The sequence below is a fragment of the Labrus bergylta genome, chromosome 19 (genome assembly GCF_963930695.1).
Source record: "Labrus bergylta chromosome 19, fLabBer1.1, whole genome shotgun sequence".
Lineage (NCBI taxonomy): Eukaryota > Metazoa > Chordata > Actinopteri > Labriformes > Labridae > Labrus > Labrus bergylta.
In genome coordinates, this window is record NC_089213.1 from 6,106,299 (window position 1) to 6,123,859 (window position 17,561).

Consider the following 17,561-nt stretch of genomic DNA (forward strand, 5'->3'; position numbering starts at 1 on the left):
CAATTCTCTCAGTGCTTCTGCTTGAACTACAGTTAACAAAGTTAGCTGCTGATGACAGACCTTCACTGAATTAGATCTTTTAAAATGAGTTTCAAATATAAGCTAATATACATGTACTATGTTAAAAGGGCATGCAAATAATATGCAGTTATTGAGTTAAATGTTTAATCTGCAATAAGAAAGGGAGATTTAAAATGTTGTACATGTCTAAGGTTACTGATTGTTTCCAGTGTCTTGCGCTCCGAGCCTCCATTGACTCTCATTATAAGCTACATTTGCTCCTCTTCAATACAAGAGGAGCATTGAGAGGTGCAAGAAAATAATGCTTCCATGAATGCATTACACACCACCACCCAAAGGAGGCAGCAGAGGGACACATCCCATGAACTTAGACATTAAAAGCGAGTCGTGCAGTGTCGCTGGATCAGAGCAGCAGGCCAGACTAGCATGAGTCAGCAGTTTTTTAAAGTTTGTCTCCACAGAGTTTAGGAAACATACGAGTGTCAGTGCAGATGGTGTTGATGTAAAATAGATCATTTCCTCAGTCAAAATTACAGTAATCACAAAGCTAATTCTGAAAGCCAATTAATGGCATTTTTCAAAATGTGGTAGCCTCAAGCTAGCATCCCTGTCCAACTGTTAGAAAGCACGCCCCCTCCTGGAGATCAATGCACCAGCCGGCACTGGCTAACAAACATTTATATAGCACCATGTCTAGGAAATGTTTGAGTGAAATTTCTAGAAAGTTATGGAGCAGGGCTTCAAAAATAAGTTAAAATCAGGTTTAAGATTTTAAACATTTTTTTTTAGTGTTGGCCAGGCGTTAGCATAGAAACATGCTAAACTAAGAGGTAAGACATGGATATAAAGGAACATTAATCCTGTCATACATCAGCATGTTGTCTTTGTGAGGCTCTATGTTGAGGCTTTGGCTCACGAGTTAGAAAACAAACATTTGAAGAGATAAACTTCTGACGCTGAGTTGCATTAGATGGAAAGCCAGTTGCTTTGTTTGGCAGCTCCATCCTACTAGATGTGAGTGTGTTAGTGAATGGATGAATTAGAGGCCAATTATGAAGCACTTTGTCCATTACGGTACAAAAGCGGTATATAAGTGCACTTCATTAAATAACCATTAGCGATGTTAGTGTGGTGATGTGGTGAAGCATGCAGGAGCACTGCTGTGCCTGATTACAGCCTCACAGAGGTGCGAGCATGGCTGTGGCTTGAAGTCTTGTTTGATCAATAGGAACACTGACTTGGTCGTGATCTTTGACCTTTTGCTTCCATACTCTGACCCTGTGTGTCATAAGTATGTTTGAATTCGTCGAAAGCTTCTCCAAGCTTCAGGAAAAAAAGTGTCAAGTCAAGAAGTCAAAAAGTGAGTCTGACTTTCTGAAGAACATTAGTTGACCTTTGGAGCTGGAAAGCCGTCCCCGTCTGCAAAAACTCAATCAATTCAACAGCCAAATGGAAATCAACTAAATCCTCCATGTAACCTTCATAAACTTCAGGATGTCGGCCATGATCGGCGGTGTTTTAAACATGAAGCAGGATCACAAAACAATGTCTGTAGAAGTGAAGGTGGCGCAGAAATGAAGACAGCTTTGATTCTGCAGCACTGGTGGCACATATCAATACTCCCTCCTCCTCTGCTCCTCTAAACTAGAATTCATCCACTGCTGTGACCCGATAACGGCAGCCAAGTGATGGATTTTGATATTTTTATTTCCTACTTTGCTGCATACATAAGCCAAATAATCAATAAAAAGCTTCTGGATCTTGTTCATCTTTTCTTCTCATGAATTCATGCCTCAGCAGCTGTGCAGGTTTGTAAACATCCTCTCTCAGTTTGACACCCTGCGCTTGAATATTTCCAGACATTGTTGGGGGGAAACATCTGCTTGGCTCTCTGCGACTCCTAGGCTGTTAAAGAACACATGAATATTCAACGAACAAAAGGAATATTTTATCCTGCAATTATTCTGGTGTGTGTTGTTTTGACAACTTATTATTGGCTGCTGGAAATGTTGGCAAAATGCATGAATTAAAGTTTGAGCCTAATTTAGCTCATTTTGAGCCTGAGAGGACTTGCTAAGTGCCTAAAATGGGAAATAAAAAAATAAAAAATTCACTATTGTCATGAAAACAACCTAAAAGCTGAAAACAACATTTTGACTCCTAAACTCGGCTCAGAGTTACCTCTGCACGCAGGTACAGAAAGCACCTTGGGGCCTCTTTATGCTGCTGCAGTAAAATGCATTTCCCTGAGTCACTGTTCCTGCTTGACGGTAAACCCTGAGTCATTTTTTCTCAATCACATCTCCAGAACTTTTCGTAAGGCATCGCATATATCCGAAAAGACATTACCATTATCAGGGTCGTGTCACATTGACCCACCTAGACTAAACTGTGACGTCTATAACACTGGAGCAGATAATAAGTCTACCAATCATCCTTGCAGATATCAGGAAGAACAGTTGACACTCTCTAAGCTGTACTTGGTGTTCTAATAATAGCTGAACTCTGTCAGGTCTGACTGACATTAGAGAACAGTGAATAAACCTAATGACCATTATAATCTAAATAACTACAGAAATTCCACCACACTTGTTTTTTTGTTGTTGTTTTGATGCATCTGCATAATCACACATGCCAGTTTGTGGAGAATGTCTGCCTTTCTTTTCTCAGGTAAGTTCTTAAGGTATCTCAGCAGGTCAGTATATCTGTAAATGAAAATATATCAATTAACCCTTTGTTGGCTCTCCAATCAGAGAGTTCCCTCACTCTGACTTCCTCCCTCTTCAACTTGAACACAATGAGGACTTTTTTTCTGTCTGAGTCACAGTCACTTAGAACACACTGCTGATCTACTCGACTCTCCCTCACCTGCAATCAAATTTCTGTCCTGTTGGCCGCACGCTACATCCATTATGATGCGGTATAATTGGCTGCCATTGGTTCTGTATGGTCCCCGTCCAAGACGATATTAAACCTTTCACTGCCAAGCGAGTCATTCTTTATTCACATCCCAATAAGTAGTAATAAGATTGGCCCGCTAAGGTGCTGTATCCAATAAGTTATAATCCAATTGGCTGTCAGGATTATGTATTCATACTTAAATACGTTGTGATAAGATCAGGGTGCTGCTGGTTCTATATCCAATAAAAAGTAATACAATTGGCTGCCAGAAGTTGTGGATTCAATATGGTCTAATGTGATTGGTTCTTATGGATTCTTTATCCAATAAGGTGAGGTATGACTGTCTTCCAGTGACTTTGAGCGACTTAGTTGGACAGATTCAGTCCAACAGAGCTTGGCACTGCTGTGACTGCAGACAAAAGGCGAGCTGGAGAGCTTTCCAGCAGGTATTTCCCAGTCTGCCTCTTCTTTGTGCCAGCAGCAGCAGTTTAGGAGTCTTAGCCCACATCCGTGTGCAGGCCCCGCCAGAATCTCTCTCTGTGTTTTCTCTGCATTGCGGCCAAGTTCTGCATCTCCTGTGAGCTTTGTTCGCTGTGAGAGAAGCTTCCAGAGTGGATTTTGTATTGTTGTGTGTACGCTTGTGTACAAAAAACTACTGTAGAAAAAATTTATGGTCCAGCTGGGGGAACACAAAAGGAATAGTAAAACATTTCTTTTCATGAACCATGCAGGCTGCAACAACCTGGGGGGGCGGGGGGAGTTTCTGGCACATCTTTACCTACTTTCAAGTTGTTTGGAGAAGGAAACAGTTTAAAAGGGGCAAAATTCCAGCAACACTTGTAGTATAAAGAAAAACTTTATTATCAGACGAAAATTTTTCCCCATGTTGTCTCCATCAGGGTGATTCATGAGTCAAACCAACTACGTTCATGCCTCTTAAATAAATGTGTTTCTGTTAAGTGCTGGGAGATAAAGGAGGGGTTCCACTTCTGAATATAGACACATATTCAAAGCAGCAACAAATTAAAGACATGTTATGCAACTTTCAGAGCCGATGTTCAAGCCAAAACAATGCACTCTTCAGACACACCTCCTTCATCCCTCAGTACCCCACCCACCCGCCCCTCCCGTCCTGATTCACCCACAAGTGTCTGTGAGACAGAGAGAGCAGTAGACGATGCTAAAATATGTCTGAAAACAAGATTCTGCCATTAATTTCTTGCCACAGAACTTCGCTATTGTACCCCTGCACACAGTGTTTGAGCCTCAGTGAAACATTAACAAACTGAAGGAAGCACTGTTCTGTCAGCGTGAACACAGAGCTCAGAACAACAATCCCAGAGGGAGTTTGACTTCCCTCTCTTTTTAGGAAGTCATTACTCCACATCCATATCAGATATTTGTTATATTAACCTCAGTTCTACTTTCAATTCTTCGAGACATCTTTGTCAGTCCTTTTTGATTTCACTGCAACCAAATAATGAGACATAATGTGAGTGGAATAAAAAGTCTTTAAAGGGCTTTCAAATTTCACCGCCGCAAATAAACTCCTCATATGATAAAAAAAAACTGCACAACTGCCATATTGCATTTAGGTGCAAAGAATATGAATTTAGTCGATATGTTTTGAAATCCAAAGTGCATTAGATCATCCCTTGAGCCATCCGTTATGATATGAGCTCTTAATCATGCAAGCTCTGACCCTGCAGGCCACATTCTGTCAGCCAGCACAGACAGGGAACTATTGTTGTTCATTTCTAAGCATAAATCCTGCACAGCGCTGTGAACCGCGAGAGAAAGACACCAGGCGTCAGAATCCTTTGTGAGCGGAGTGTGAACGGTTGGACATGTGGGCGGATGAACAACACCAGCTGTCTCCGATAACAAACAGGACGCATCAGCTGCTACCAGCAACTAAACATCCACTCAGTGTAAAAAAACATCTAAAGACTGAGGTAACTTTAAGCAGCTCTCAGGAGTTCACAGTCCAGGATGTGTTTGCTAAATGATAGCAGAGCCAAAGCCTTTTGATCAGTTTGCAGAGGAACACACAGGAAGGTCACGTCATGAAAAAAACATGCTAAGCTTTTAATCATCAACATGCATGTTTTCAGATCACATTCTTTTATACCGCGGCCTTTATACCGCATGCAGAATCTTGTCTTTTATATCGTGTAGCAGAATACCTTCCTCTTCCCTCACGCAAGAATCTCAGCCCTTAACTTCAGACAGGATCTCTACTGATTACATAACTCACAAACCCTGACTTTGACTGAACACAGGATCCTTGTCTTTCACCTGATGCAGGATTTTAGACTTAAATCTGACTCATGATCATGACCTTTAACTTCACCCAGGATCCTATTCTTTGTTTACCTTGCGCAACATTGTGGCCTTCAACCTATAGAACAGGGATCTTTGACTTTGTGCAGAGTTGCTCAGCCAGTAACCTCGTGCAGAATCTTTGTTTTCATTCTATGCAGGATCTTTGCCTTTAACTAAACATTGGATGTCTTTTACGTCAAACAGGATCTTGGCCCCCTAACCCCGATGCAGTACCTTAACTTTTAACCTCAAGCAGAATCCTGGCCTTTAACTTCAAATGTTACTGAACTTCGACAATACAAACACTGTTTTTATAAGGTTGTTAGAAGTAGTTATGATTAGTGTGGACAGTGAAGGTAAATGTATGATGATCCTTTATGCGAGTGCAGACTAAATCCATACCACCCCTGCACAAGTCAGGGCCCTAGCTAGAGTCATCCTATGGTGCATGTTACTTAGAAGACTAAATTAGAATTCATGAGGATGAAATGTCAAGTGGATCAATGCTAATGCTAATTCTACTGCATACATTTACAACAATTATGGCAAGATTATATTAATCACCTTCATCTCATCATCACAAAGATGTCATTAATTCGGACATTGGGCCAAAACATATCCGCTTTAAAGGTCACATATGATGTAAAACACACTTCACCATGTTTCTCTAACACTAATTTGTGTCCCTAGTCCGTCTACAAAACCCCCAATGATGAGAGAAGTCCATCCTCTCTTGCCTGCTCCACTTTTCAGAAAATGTGTGCTCAAACAGGCCGTTTGGAGATTTTCCCTTCATGACATCACAAAGGGCAGTAGCCCCTCCCCCAGGTGGGTGACACTCCCACAGCTAGGTGTTTGTTCTGCCCTCTGAGTCTGCCTTCTCACCGTAAACAATAGGGCATGGAACGAGAAAAGCCTGATCCACCCGAAGCCTTCCAGAGAGGGGGCGTGGTCAGACACAGCTCATTTACATTTAAAGGTACAGACACAGAAACAGCCCGTTCTGAGCAGGGCTGAAATAAAGGGTTTTATAGACATGATCAAATACAGGATCAGGGTGGATTCAGAACAAGAAACTTTGCACACATGTTTTGGGGAGTTCTGAGACTTATTTAAACTGGTTTAAGAGGAGGAGAATATGTTACCTTTAAAAAGCATTTCAAAAAGGTCACATAAGATTTTCAAAAATGACAACAACCAGTCATCTTTAAAGCTTCATTTCAGCTAAACGCCCCACCAGGATAAAAGATACTAAAACAACACAACACTGAGTCAACTAAAACACCAGGGGGAGAAAATTACACAAAATATGCTTAGCTGGTTCCTCTGGATCTCGCCATGCTAAATTACTCTCTCACTTAACCGAGCCAACCGTCACATAAATCCAAATTACCCTGAGTCTTTGTTTAAAAATAAATGAATACAGTCTGTTCACTGAGCCCAAATTGTTCCTACAGTCATTACGCATGCTTGCTGACAAGCTGTCACATTTGAACAATGCACATTTCTCATTCTTAGAGGAATCAAATTGTAGAAACCTGGAGTGTTTTTCTTTCATGTAATCATCATTATGTTCGTTTTTTAAAACAGAGTTTACCAAGAGTCAAACAAACCAACGACATGCTCAGAGCCTGAGGACTGAGGTCTGGAAGAAAGACTTCCTCTTTATCTCCTGCTGTCTTTCTTTTACATCGAGCTCTGAATGTAAACCTCTCCCACCTATCTCTCTTGTTTCTTCACCCAGCACACCTTGAGAGTACTCTTCCATCGCGTCTTCTCCTTCTCTGTCTCCGATGGGAACCTCTTTCATAGAGAGCAGTGATAAGCAGATGGCTGGGGAGGTGCTTGTCAGGGCTGATGTAGCAGAAAAAAGCCTGTTTGAAGCACAGCTTTCTTTTTTGCAGGAGCGTGGAAACACTGTTAACCTCTTTATGCTCTTACTCTTTATGTTCCCACCTTACTCAAAATCAGTTTGAAACACGCAGCGCCTTTTGTTTTCACTTACCAAGCATGGTGAGGGTGGTCGTCCCCTGTTCGTTCCCAGAAGGGTAGGTGGCGTATTCGCAGGTGTAACGGCCGGCATCAGCCATTCTCAGCTTAGAAATCCTAATGGACGGGTTCTCCAGACTGTTTTGAAGGAAGACAACTCGATCCCTGAACGACAAGTTGGGAAAACTCTGACCGTAGATGGGGTGGTAAACGGCGATGTTGTCCCTCTGACCATCGATTGGTTCCCATATCCAAGACACCTGGACAGAGCAGAGGCAGTAAAAAGTAGTGTTTAGTGTTAAAGGAAGAATACCTACCCCGATGAAATAGAACTACAAGTTGACTGTAGCCATGACGACCGGGCCAAACCGACCTGACAGACGAGCTAATGTATCCGAGAATAATTTACATGACGTTTTTATCACAGCAGCATGTACAGCAACAGAATGGCAGCTCTCAGTAGCAGCTCACACTTCTTTATGCAGCAGACTTTGACGTAAAATCCGGGGGTTTCCATGCCAACGATAAACATGTTGTGTCTGTCTTGGCGGCAGCCACGACAAGACACATCCCTTTACGACTGTAAAATTACCAGATTTCTCTGGTTTTGATAACTGTTGGAGATATTTGAGGTAATTAAGAACTCAACAAAAAATATATAACATGGGTTTAGTCAGTTTTTATTGAATTTAGAGATTTGAGTGTAAAAATTCTGCATATTGCACCTTTGATAAACTGAGTCTCACTTACAGAAACACATGGTAACGTTAGCATTTTAATTTACAAATACTATGTATGTATGTATGTAAATCAGCACTCTTCCACCCCTCCTGTAACCTCAAATACTTTCACTCATCTCCAGAGAATAAGACAGAGTAATCTTTGCAAGATTGAATTAAAAGTCTCTCAGATTAAAAAAAAAAACTATTTTCGGAAGCAGGTTCACATGTTAGAGAAACAGAGTTTGACAGAAAGGCTTGTGCGTCATCAGATTTGTGATTTGTGAAAGATATTGATTTCTTTTTATGGCGGTATGAGTCTCTACCACGAGGGAGAATACTGCGATGTTATACCAAATTGATTTCCTTTTTCCTTTTCCTTTCTCAAAGTGACAGTGTTAAGTACACACTGCAGCAAGGAGAGGGGGGAAAAAAAAGTTCATCAATACACATTTAGCAAACATCTATTAGGTTTATGACAGGCCAGAGAGGAGAGGGGGGGAGAGACAGCGGGGAGGGCTGAAGGTTGAGAAGAGGAAGACCGGTTGGAACCCAGACGTCAAAACAAATTAGCGGATGAGACTCGCTCGTTAAGACGGGGACTGTGGAGGAAATATGACCACTTGCAATTAAGTCCGTCAGCAATTTCAGGTTTTATTTTTGTACAAGGACAAATTGCTTATTGATTCCATCCTTAGCTCTGAAGGGAGACAGATCAAACCAGGATCAAATTAAAAACCAGCCAGCAGCTCAGCGCAATTAGCTTTAGCCTGCTTGATGTTTTCTAAAACATCCTAACAGTTCAGGTGCTGTCAGGTTAAGTTTTCACCTGAGGTTTCGTACAGAAACTGACTTCCAAATATTCAGTAGGTTTTTGTTTTTTGTGTGCTCACACCTCTCCTGTAGGTCAGATTGAGTTCAGTTAGCTCTGCGTTTGTTAGAGGGCACCTTGTGATAGCCATCCCCGGGTCCAGTTCCATTCTTGCGCCAAGCTAAGCCAAACCGGCGAGGGGCTAAGATATGACAATGACACTGATTTAATTCTCTTTTTGTAGTTTTAGGAGGTCAGGTTATTCCTCTGGTTATGGTCTAACCTCTGGAAGGCTAAAAGGGTCAGTTAGCTTCAAACATAGCTCCAGATTGTTGGATGTGTCGTTGTCAGCTATGGAGCGACTGTGCAGAGTTCATGAAGAATGTAGGATGTGGCTTTATGCAGACGGATGTGACTTCAATATAACATCTAAAATATAAACTCTTTTAATGTAAGGATCCACACTTAAACACACACGTATCACAATGATCATCCCAAACTACGGGCCTGATTCATGGATTTTTGTGTGCCGAGTCACTGACAGCCCCTGACTGGCTATATTTTTAAAAGCTTTGTCAAATTCATATTACAGACTTAACATACTGATACTTTATTTTGAAGGTCATATAGAGGACAAATTGTTTTCCTGACCACTGTAAAGTTTGCATGTGACATTTCTTAGAAGCACTGCGGCACAGTTACCACATAGGTCTCTGCAGACGCTGGATTTGTGAATTAGACACTTGTTTAGGAATGAGGCTGATTTGTGAAGAAAGGAGACGGTTTTTCCACAAGTGACTGCGTGATGTAAGATAAACGCGCGACCAGCACCAGATCAGACACGGAGCGAGTCGGATGTGGGTACAAGACCGGATCCAAAGGCAGAAAATATACGGGGAATATCATACATTTGGAAAAGAGCGTTGGTGACGTCAACAGCCCCTTTCTGAAAAGTTGAAAGATTTTCAACTTGAGCGTGCAGAGCGGCCACATAAAAATAGGCAGAGCACTTGGAAAGAAAAGACGCTGGGCGCTGCGCTTTTCTCCAGTCTTCCGCTCTTTACTCACTTGAAACAACTGAAAAAAAAGGCTGGCGCTCAGAAAAAAACGCTAGGTGGACACCGGCCGTAGGAAGCTTCTGTTTTCACATCGGAAGTCTCTCTCTCTCTCTCTCTCTCTGGAGATATACCTGGGCAGCCCGCCCATGTATCGTTTATGTGAGGGAAACACTGAACAGACTCCTGGGAATTGTAGTTCTCAGGTTGACAATGACAGTGTGGCATTAAAGTGTGTTTGAGCAGAAACTGTTGCAAACTCTTTTTTACACATAGTCTCCTGAAAACTTTCAGGACTAGCTGAGGTCATTCTTTCGACAAAAACGTTGCAGTGATTTTTCTTTGTTGGAAAGTCCATGTTCTGTCTGCTCTCTGAAAGTGTCGAGGCAAGGCACAGATTTATTTTTCCCATCCAAATAAAGCCATCATCTCTTTATGTTTCTGCCAATAAAACTACCCAGTTTTCTTGAACTGCCGAGTCGATTCAACCTCGAGGTTGAGCCGGAATAAAAGCAAGAAAAAAAACCTCAAAGCTGTGTTTGGTCCTCCTACCTGTGTGAGTTTGGTTTTGCCTAATCCATCGATGAATTGGCAGCGGAGATCGACGGACTCCGTGGGATACGCCTCCAGCTCCTCCTCCACTCGCACTTTCTGAGCCCCGATACCTGGAGGCGGCGTAAAGCAGACAAAGAAGAGGATTATGAATCATCCACAAAACCAATAGTGTTTGAATAATTGAACATGTTTGTGCTGAAAACTCGAGTAAACAGAGACTTAGATGGAGAACAATCAGAGAGAGAGAGAGAGAGAGAGAGAGAGAGAGAGCAGCATGGTTACACCTTGCTATTAGAAGTATTTCATTATGACATTTTATGAAATTGCTGTGATTGATGTTTGATGTTTGAAATCCCCCCTCCTCTTTAGTGTTTGTCGACCCCCCTGATGTATCCTAGATAACTAAAAACAAGTCACAGAGAAGCACTAAAGACGGACAACGAGAGGAAATTAATCAAAACTATGTAGAGAGAGGAAAGTGAGACAGGTTCATTGAAGGACTAGAAACAAATGGAATCATAAGCCTTTGATAACAAGCCTCAGGCAGAGTCTTAGCCGGCTTCCTTCAGCGAGGCCCTCCTCATTATCGTAAAGCCCGACTACCACGAGGCATCGCTAGGGGGCGAGCCTTGAGGAACACCACAACCGCTTCTTTCACAGCAGCAGAATCAGACTGTTACTCCCCATTTGAGCATGAAACACCACGTTCAGAGAGCATGAAGAGTCAGGAAGGCCGACAAAGGTTCACTGAAAACAAGCCGAGGGAGCTGCTGCAACAATTCAAACTAAAGCGGAGATGAAAGGAGGAACAGTTCCAGACTGTCTGAACGCCGTGCAGCTCCTGCCGACCTGCAGGCTGTTTCAGAACAGCATGTTCAAATTGGACATGTGGAACATCGCTCTTTATGTTGCTTCTTCTGTGATCGACTGACTCAACCGTGTGCAGCCTCTCTACCGCTGGTCAAGTGTTGCAACACTTCTTTTGAAGCTCTACTTTCTCTTTTTACCTTTTTTTTTTTTTTTTTTGTGAAGAAGAAAATGTCACAGCGCGGCTGTGATACCCCATTTTATTTCCGCACAAGATTCAGTGTTGGTACCAATTCTGTCATTTCTCTGCGTTCAAATGCACTCAATGGTAGAGCAACACTTCCACTGAATGTCTGATGGATTTGACAAATAGGACTGGCGTAGCACAAAGTGCATTTGAGGCTTTGAGCAGACGCTGTGGCTTTTGCTGTTTCTGAGAGCTGCAGGAAACTCAGAAAGAAAATATTCTGCTAAACATTGGGAATACAAAAGCATACCTTCAGATGCATATCAACCTTAATCTATAACTCTATAGAGAACATTATAGAGCATTATAGAGAGAACAACGAGTGAACTACAAGTATACAGACAGTGACTATAATGAACTATAATATATTATAATAACTAGGTTTTAATGGGCTTACACTCAGGGACAAGTCACACACAGTGACTAACACAAGCTAACACAAACGGCAGGCTCAGGCTGGATCTCTGTTACGACGTGCTTCAGTGAAGCAAAAGTTGGTCATAACAAACTTAAACAAACTCAGGATGGACCATTTGCCTTTACCACTTTGTGTGATGTGTGCAGGTCACCGATCTGTGGATCGATACATTGGGGGTTTGTGGTAAAATTAAAACGTCCCGATTTCGAGGTTTGAAAATATGGTCACCCTATCCTCTGCATTCCCTCCACACAACAGGATATCTGATGATGAGAAAGTTAAATATTCAAGATTTGAAATCGCTGCAGCCGCCAAAATCCAAACAGATCTGATAACTCGACACACCACAGGAAAATTGGACAAGATGCCCCCTAAAAACCATCTTAAAAATGGTGAGGGGACACAGGCCCAAAACTGGTTCTACATCATCTTCAGCGTGTACTCCACTTGACGAGATCTTGGTCCTGGAACATTTCCCTCCTGCCTGTTAGCTGTAAATTGCTTCGTCCGAATTTCGACAAATACGATCATCACTATGATCATCTGTCTCATCATGTTTAACCTTCTCTTTACAGGACGTGATGAATACATGAATGTGTTAGCAGGTTTTGGGAAAAAGAAACAACCAGATAGTAACAAGAAGCTGGAGGTGCTGATTTCAGCCGTGTCCTGTTATGAACCATCTTGTTTTTTTAAAAGCACTTTCACAGCTTTCATGAATCGTCCTGCCTTTTGGCAAAACCTCTTTTTATGTGGGATATTATTCAGCGAGCAGCCTTTCAACCACGGAGAACATTTCTGCAAATCTGCTTTGTTAAAAAAAAAAAAAAAGCATATAAATATATAAAGCCAACATTTGCAGTATCACATTTCTCAACATTAATGAACTGTAATGAACTTGTAATCCTAGTAATCATGAGACAGATAAGCAGAGACTTAAAGAGCGAGCAAGAAAAACAAAAGAGGAAGGATCAGGGAGCAAAAACGAGAACTTGTAATCCTTCGTTAAGCGGTCGAGTCCGAGTCCAGCAGCGCCGCGTGTTCGGCTGCTTCATATCAGGCTTGGTGTGAAGTTGTTTTTAAAGAGACTTTGATTATCAGAGCCGTACAATCAAGTCATCCGGCCACAATGGGGACTAATCATCAACCCTCTTGATGCTCACTTTAGTAACTCCAATATATAATAACACTTGATTTTCTCTCCCTCTCTCCACTTGCGCTGCTCTTTTCACTTCTCTCTCTCTGACATCCATGCAGTGATTCAAACCCCCGCCATGAACCCCCTGCTGACCCAGGATCAAATCCTACCGCGCTCTTTTCTCCTCCACCCCCCCTCGCCGGCTGCCCTCTCAGCCAGCCTCTGTGCCTGCAAAGATAAAATTCTTGGGGGGAGCCGAACTCTCGCTCTCTCCGGAAGAAAAAGGGGATAAGCACTCGCCAACCGCCAGCTAGCCCCGGGTGGTTCCAGTGCAAAAGCCTCTTAGTGTGTGAGGGATTGATTAGGACAATATGTTACATGCTGCAGCATAGAGGTGAATGGGCCGGCTGGGGTTTTAGCCGGCAAATCAGCTGTAAAACACAGACACACAGAAAGCATGTGTGTGTATATGTGTGCAGAGGGGTATTTCGGATTTTCAGCAAGCATGCTTTCACATGTGCAATGTTGGATGGTATGTGCAAAGGCATATGTATGCTTAACACTGTGTGTGTGTGTTTGTGTGTGTGTGTGTGTGTGTGTGTGTGTGTGCATAAATCAAATCATTTCGTAACATGAGTGCACAAAAGACTGACTTAGTCATTGAACCACAGTCTCTACCCTGAGGGAGACAATGGGCTGTCAAACCAGTTATCCATTTCCACTGTAAGACAGGAGCGCACCACACACACACACACACACACACACACACGCAGAACTCATGAATGCAAACTACTGGCTGTCAGAGGAGTTCTGCCGTAGCCGACATGAACAAGAAAAGCAGAGGCCAACTCAAAGTCTTCTTCTCCGTCTCTGTAATTTTCTTCGACTGTACTTCCATCACCGTCTTCTTCTGCTCAAACTCGCAGTTTAATTTCCCCCCAATTAAACACATCCACACTCAGCTGCCACTACTCGTAAAGGGCTGAAGTGCAAAAACACACAGCAGCAAAAGAATGAATCAAAAGCAATTCAATGACATCTCTTGAACGATGCAGGAGAAAAAAGTTAAATTGAGACAGAAAACATGAGGAAGAGGGGATGATGGAGAGAAGAAAAGTGTGAAAGGAGTACAGACAGAAAATAACATGTAGAGAAAAGAATAAATGCAATATAATAGAAGAGTAACAGCCAAAGAAACTGAGGAAGATGGTTTGAAAAGTGTCTAAAGGAATGACTAAAGCAGAGAGAGACTGGAGGCGATGGAGCCGCAGGGCCAGACTGGAGGAGGGAATGAAGAGCAATGACTAAAAAAAAAAACAGAGACAGTGGAGAATAAAAGGAGGCAACTGAAAAGAGCAGGTTTAAAAAGACGAGCATAAAGAGATACCCAGTGGAAAGAGTGGAACTGAAAGAGTGAAAGGAGAGAGATCGGCATGAGCTCACACTCTGAGTGATTCATTTCCACAGAGACTCTCAAAGGCTACACGGAGACATGATGAGTAAAACCGTGAGCATGGAGGAAGTTTCTCCTCCTGCAGTTGATGCATGCCGACACGACCACCTCTCCACCTGTGCGTGTTTGTGCTGACTGTTTGTAGGCTCAATCATCTTCCTCTGAGTATCTTTAGTACTCACAGAGACAACAACATGCTCATCGGGAGAGCATGATATCGCGATTTTTTTTTTGCACCCTGAAATGCCCAAAAATAAAATGATCTTGCAGCATCTCGTCTTTAAAAAGCTGTAGAGCCGTTTACTGATCATATTGCTGTTAGAAGAGGACAATTTTACCTGAACGCAGATGAAGAAAGAACATAAAATGGCAGCCTTCTTTTATCTGTTTTTAAAGGATCAATATGTAACTGACTCCTAGTGTTTAAAATGGGTACTGCAGTCCAAATTCAAAACATATAGAGAGCTGTCTTGACACCAAAACACCAAGTCAAATTCCATGTATGTGTAAATGTATTTGGCAATAAGACACAATTCTGATTCTGATTCTGGTTGTTGTGGACACTGAAGCTTCAGTGTTTATCCAGCTCTGCATCGGTCTGTAAACCTTTCTGTGTTCTAACCTCTCTTTTCAAAAGCATCTCCAATCTTGATCCTAGTTTGAGCACGTTTCTGCTCGTGGAGCTTATTAGAAACATGCAGAGGCTTTTTCAGGTTGGGTACAATCACTTCTATCTGAACCAGTTCTCTTGCCCGCTTCCATCGCTGCAACACCTGTTGGTTTGACCTGATAACTGGTCTAATAACTGGCAAACTGAGGGACGTCCAAAACGGCCGTGTGGGGGGTGTCTTAAAACCGCCTAACTTCTCTGGTCCAAACAAATCCAGAGCATTCAGGAGCAGAATCTAAAGTTAGAAGGAGGACATACTGGCTGCTGCATTGTTGTCAGAGAAGCCAGCACTTCAACAGAGCATGTTTCCTTGATGTGTGATCAGATAGTAAGATCACTTTATCATTTCAGTCAGTAGATTTTTTACATATTACTCCTTTAAGAAACCTTTAAACGACAAAAACCAAAGATCCCCATTCAGCAGTTTCTCAATCGTTAGAATCAAGGTGAAAGTTGAAATCTCGCTTTTTGCCCTTTTTACTTTTACTGTAGTGCAGTTTCTCACACACCCGTGTGTGTCCTTCTATCGAGAAAATTGGTGTCAGCTCACCACAATAACCCTTTTCTTTTCAGCCTTCTCTATTATTCGCTTGTAACCCCCATGATCAGACCGTTTACAGCTCACTCTGCTGCTGCTGCGCTCGCTGAAGTCACCGAAGGATTGGAGCTCCAGCAGAACGTAAATGGAGAGTCAAAGAGGGGAGGCGGTTCAATGAATGGCAACACTCTGCTCTGTTCCCAAAGCACCAGAGATGAATCACAGTTAATTGACATTTAGAGGCTTGTGGCATTTGCCTGTTTATGTGGAGCTTCCCCGTGTCGGCGGGCGTAGACAGTGTGAGCGTGAGGAATATGCTGATGGGCTGCACGCACAGGCCAGTGAACCCCAGCTGGTTGGTTTTGGCATTTCTTATTACTTTTTAGTAGACCGTCAAGATGTCAGATCTGTCGGCTTGTATTTGTTTGATTACCAGCAGCTGTCAAATGTCAAAAAAAGAAAGAATAAATACGTCTGAAAAGCTGAACGTGATGCAGGAAGAATCCTTTTAACTCGTCAAAAGATTATTAATTTCTTTACTTTTTCTGGACACCATAATTATCGTAAACAAATTAGACTCATGACCATCATAGGGTAGCCGCTGGCTGATGGCAAAGTGTGATTCATGTTTGTCAAAGGTAAAACTTTACATTCTGTCAGGAAGTACTTATTAATCAAACCCGTCTACCAGAGGTGTATAATTATGGTGTTTCACTGTCTTTTGTTTGTCTCCCTTTGCCACACCTCAAAGAAAATGTTACAAGAAAATGAACGCGTCTACAGGGTCTTTTACTTTGACACAGGAAACTTTATTCAATAGTTTGTCCAATAACGGTAGAAATACAAATTATTTTTGAGCATTTCAGTAATGTAAAGGACCATGGGACTAAACTCTATAAACTCTTGTTATTTTCTACACACAGCACAATCATGTTCCCAATTCATAAAATATGACATCTCAGTCTGAGACCTTTCACTTCAGATATGATGATCTGCCCTCCAGCATCACTCTGGTATATGTGAGCCAACATGGACAAGTTGGCAATAATAAATATGCAACTTTGGCTAAGTCTTTCCCATTATAAAGGTAAAGGTAGGGACACAAAATGAGGCGCACGTCCTGCCTCACTGGATCTGTTTTTCTGGAACTTAACCTTAGCAGATCGCAGCCATGAGCAGCTGTACTACACATCACAGGAGAACTACAAGATCACGCGGGAATTCAAAATAGAACGTGTAAACATCATGTAGCTTTGTCTTTCTGAGGATGACTTGTCGTTCATTCGGCGCCTGTTTTGACCTTATGTTGATAAAGTGATGGAAAATATGTTCGTTAGTCGGTATATTGTGTTTTATTTTGAAGTTGATCGGACGCTCTGTGCGTTTCCTTGTTTGACTTCCTGTCTGGGTTGTCATATTCTGCCTTGCTTGACGCAAACCTGCAGCATGCTCCGTCGAAAATAGACTTGCAGCGTATTTGAAACGGAGCAGAGAGTAGTAGAGCTGGTGGCACGCTCCAGAGGCGGACCGCGGCGCTCGCTGTGGAAACACAATCATTGCCTTGAGTGGCAGCGAACTACGACTTGGTGCTTATTGCAGATGGACCGGGGCACGGACTATAAAAGCTTGAGTCCTTTTACCGTTTACTCTGAAGCCTTTAAATAATCAATTCAGTTCATCTCGTCCATAGAAACACAGACGCGTCCCTCTAAGTTCTGTCATTTTTGTGTTCATCCAGGAGTGAAATAACATCTGTCTGACAGAACCTGCAGGTACACCAGGTTCACGTTGTGATCACACACTCCATCACGTCCCTGTCCTCCAGCTCTCTAGTCGTCGAGGTAAAGACACAGGTGGAGGCGGGTCACACCATGGCTGCTGAAGAGACAGCTGTCGAGAGCGCCGAGCCGAGCG

At 42.5% G+C, this 17,561-nt stretch overlaps 1 protein-coding gene across 2 annotated transcripts in view; it reads right to left on the reverse strand.

Moving 5' to 3' along the window:
* pvrl2l (PVR cell adhesion molecule related 2 like) overlaps positions 1-17,561 on the reverse strand; it is a 303,185-nt gene that overhangs the window by 161,096 nt on the left and 124,528 nt on the right. For both annotated transcript variants that reach the window (XM_065948342.1, XM_020646668.3), the window contains exons 2-3: positions 10,374-10,486; positions 7,253-7,496 (exon numbers count right to left, since the gene is read on the reverse strand). In XM_065948342.1, coding sequence (XP_065804414.1) covers positions 7,253-7,496; positions 10,374-10,486 — 357 coding nt within the window. The remainder of the gene's footprint in view (positions 1-7,252; positions 7,497-10,373; positions 10,487-17,561) is intronic.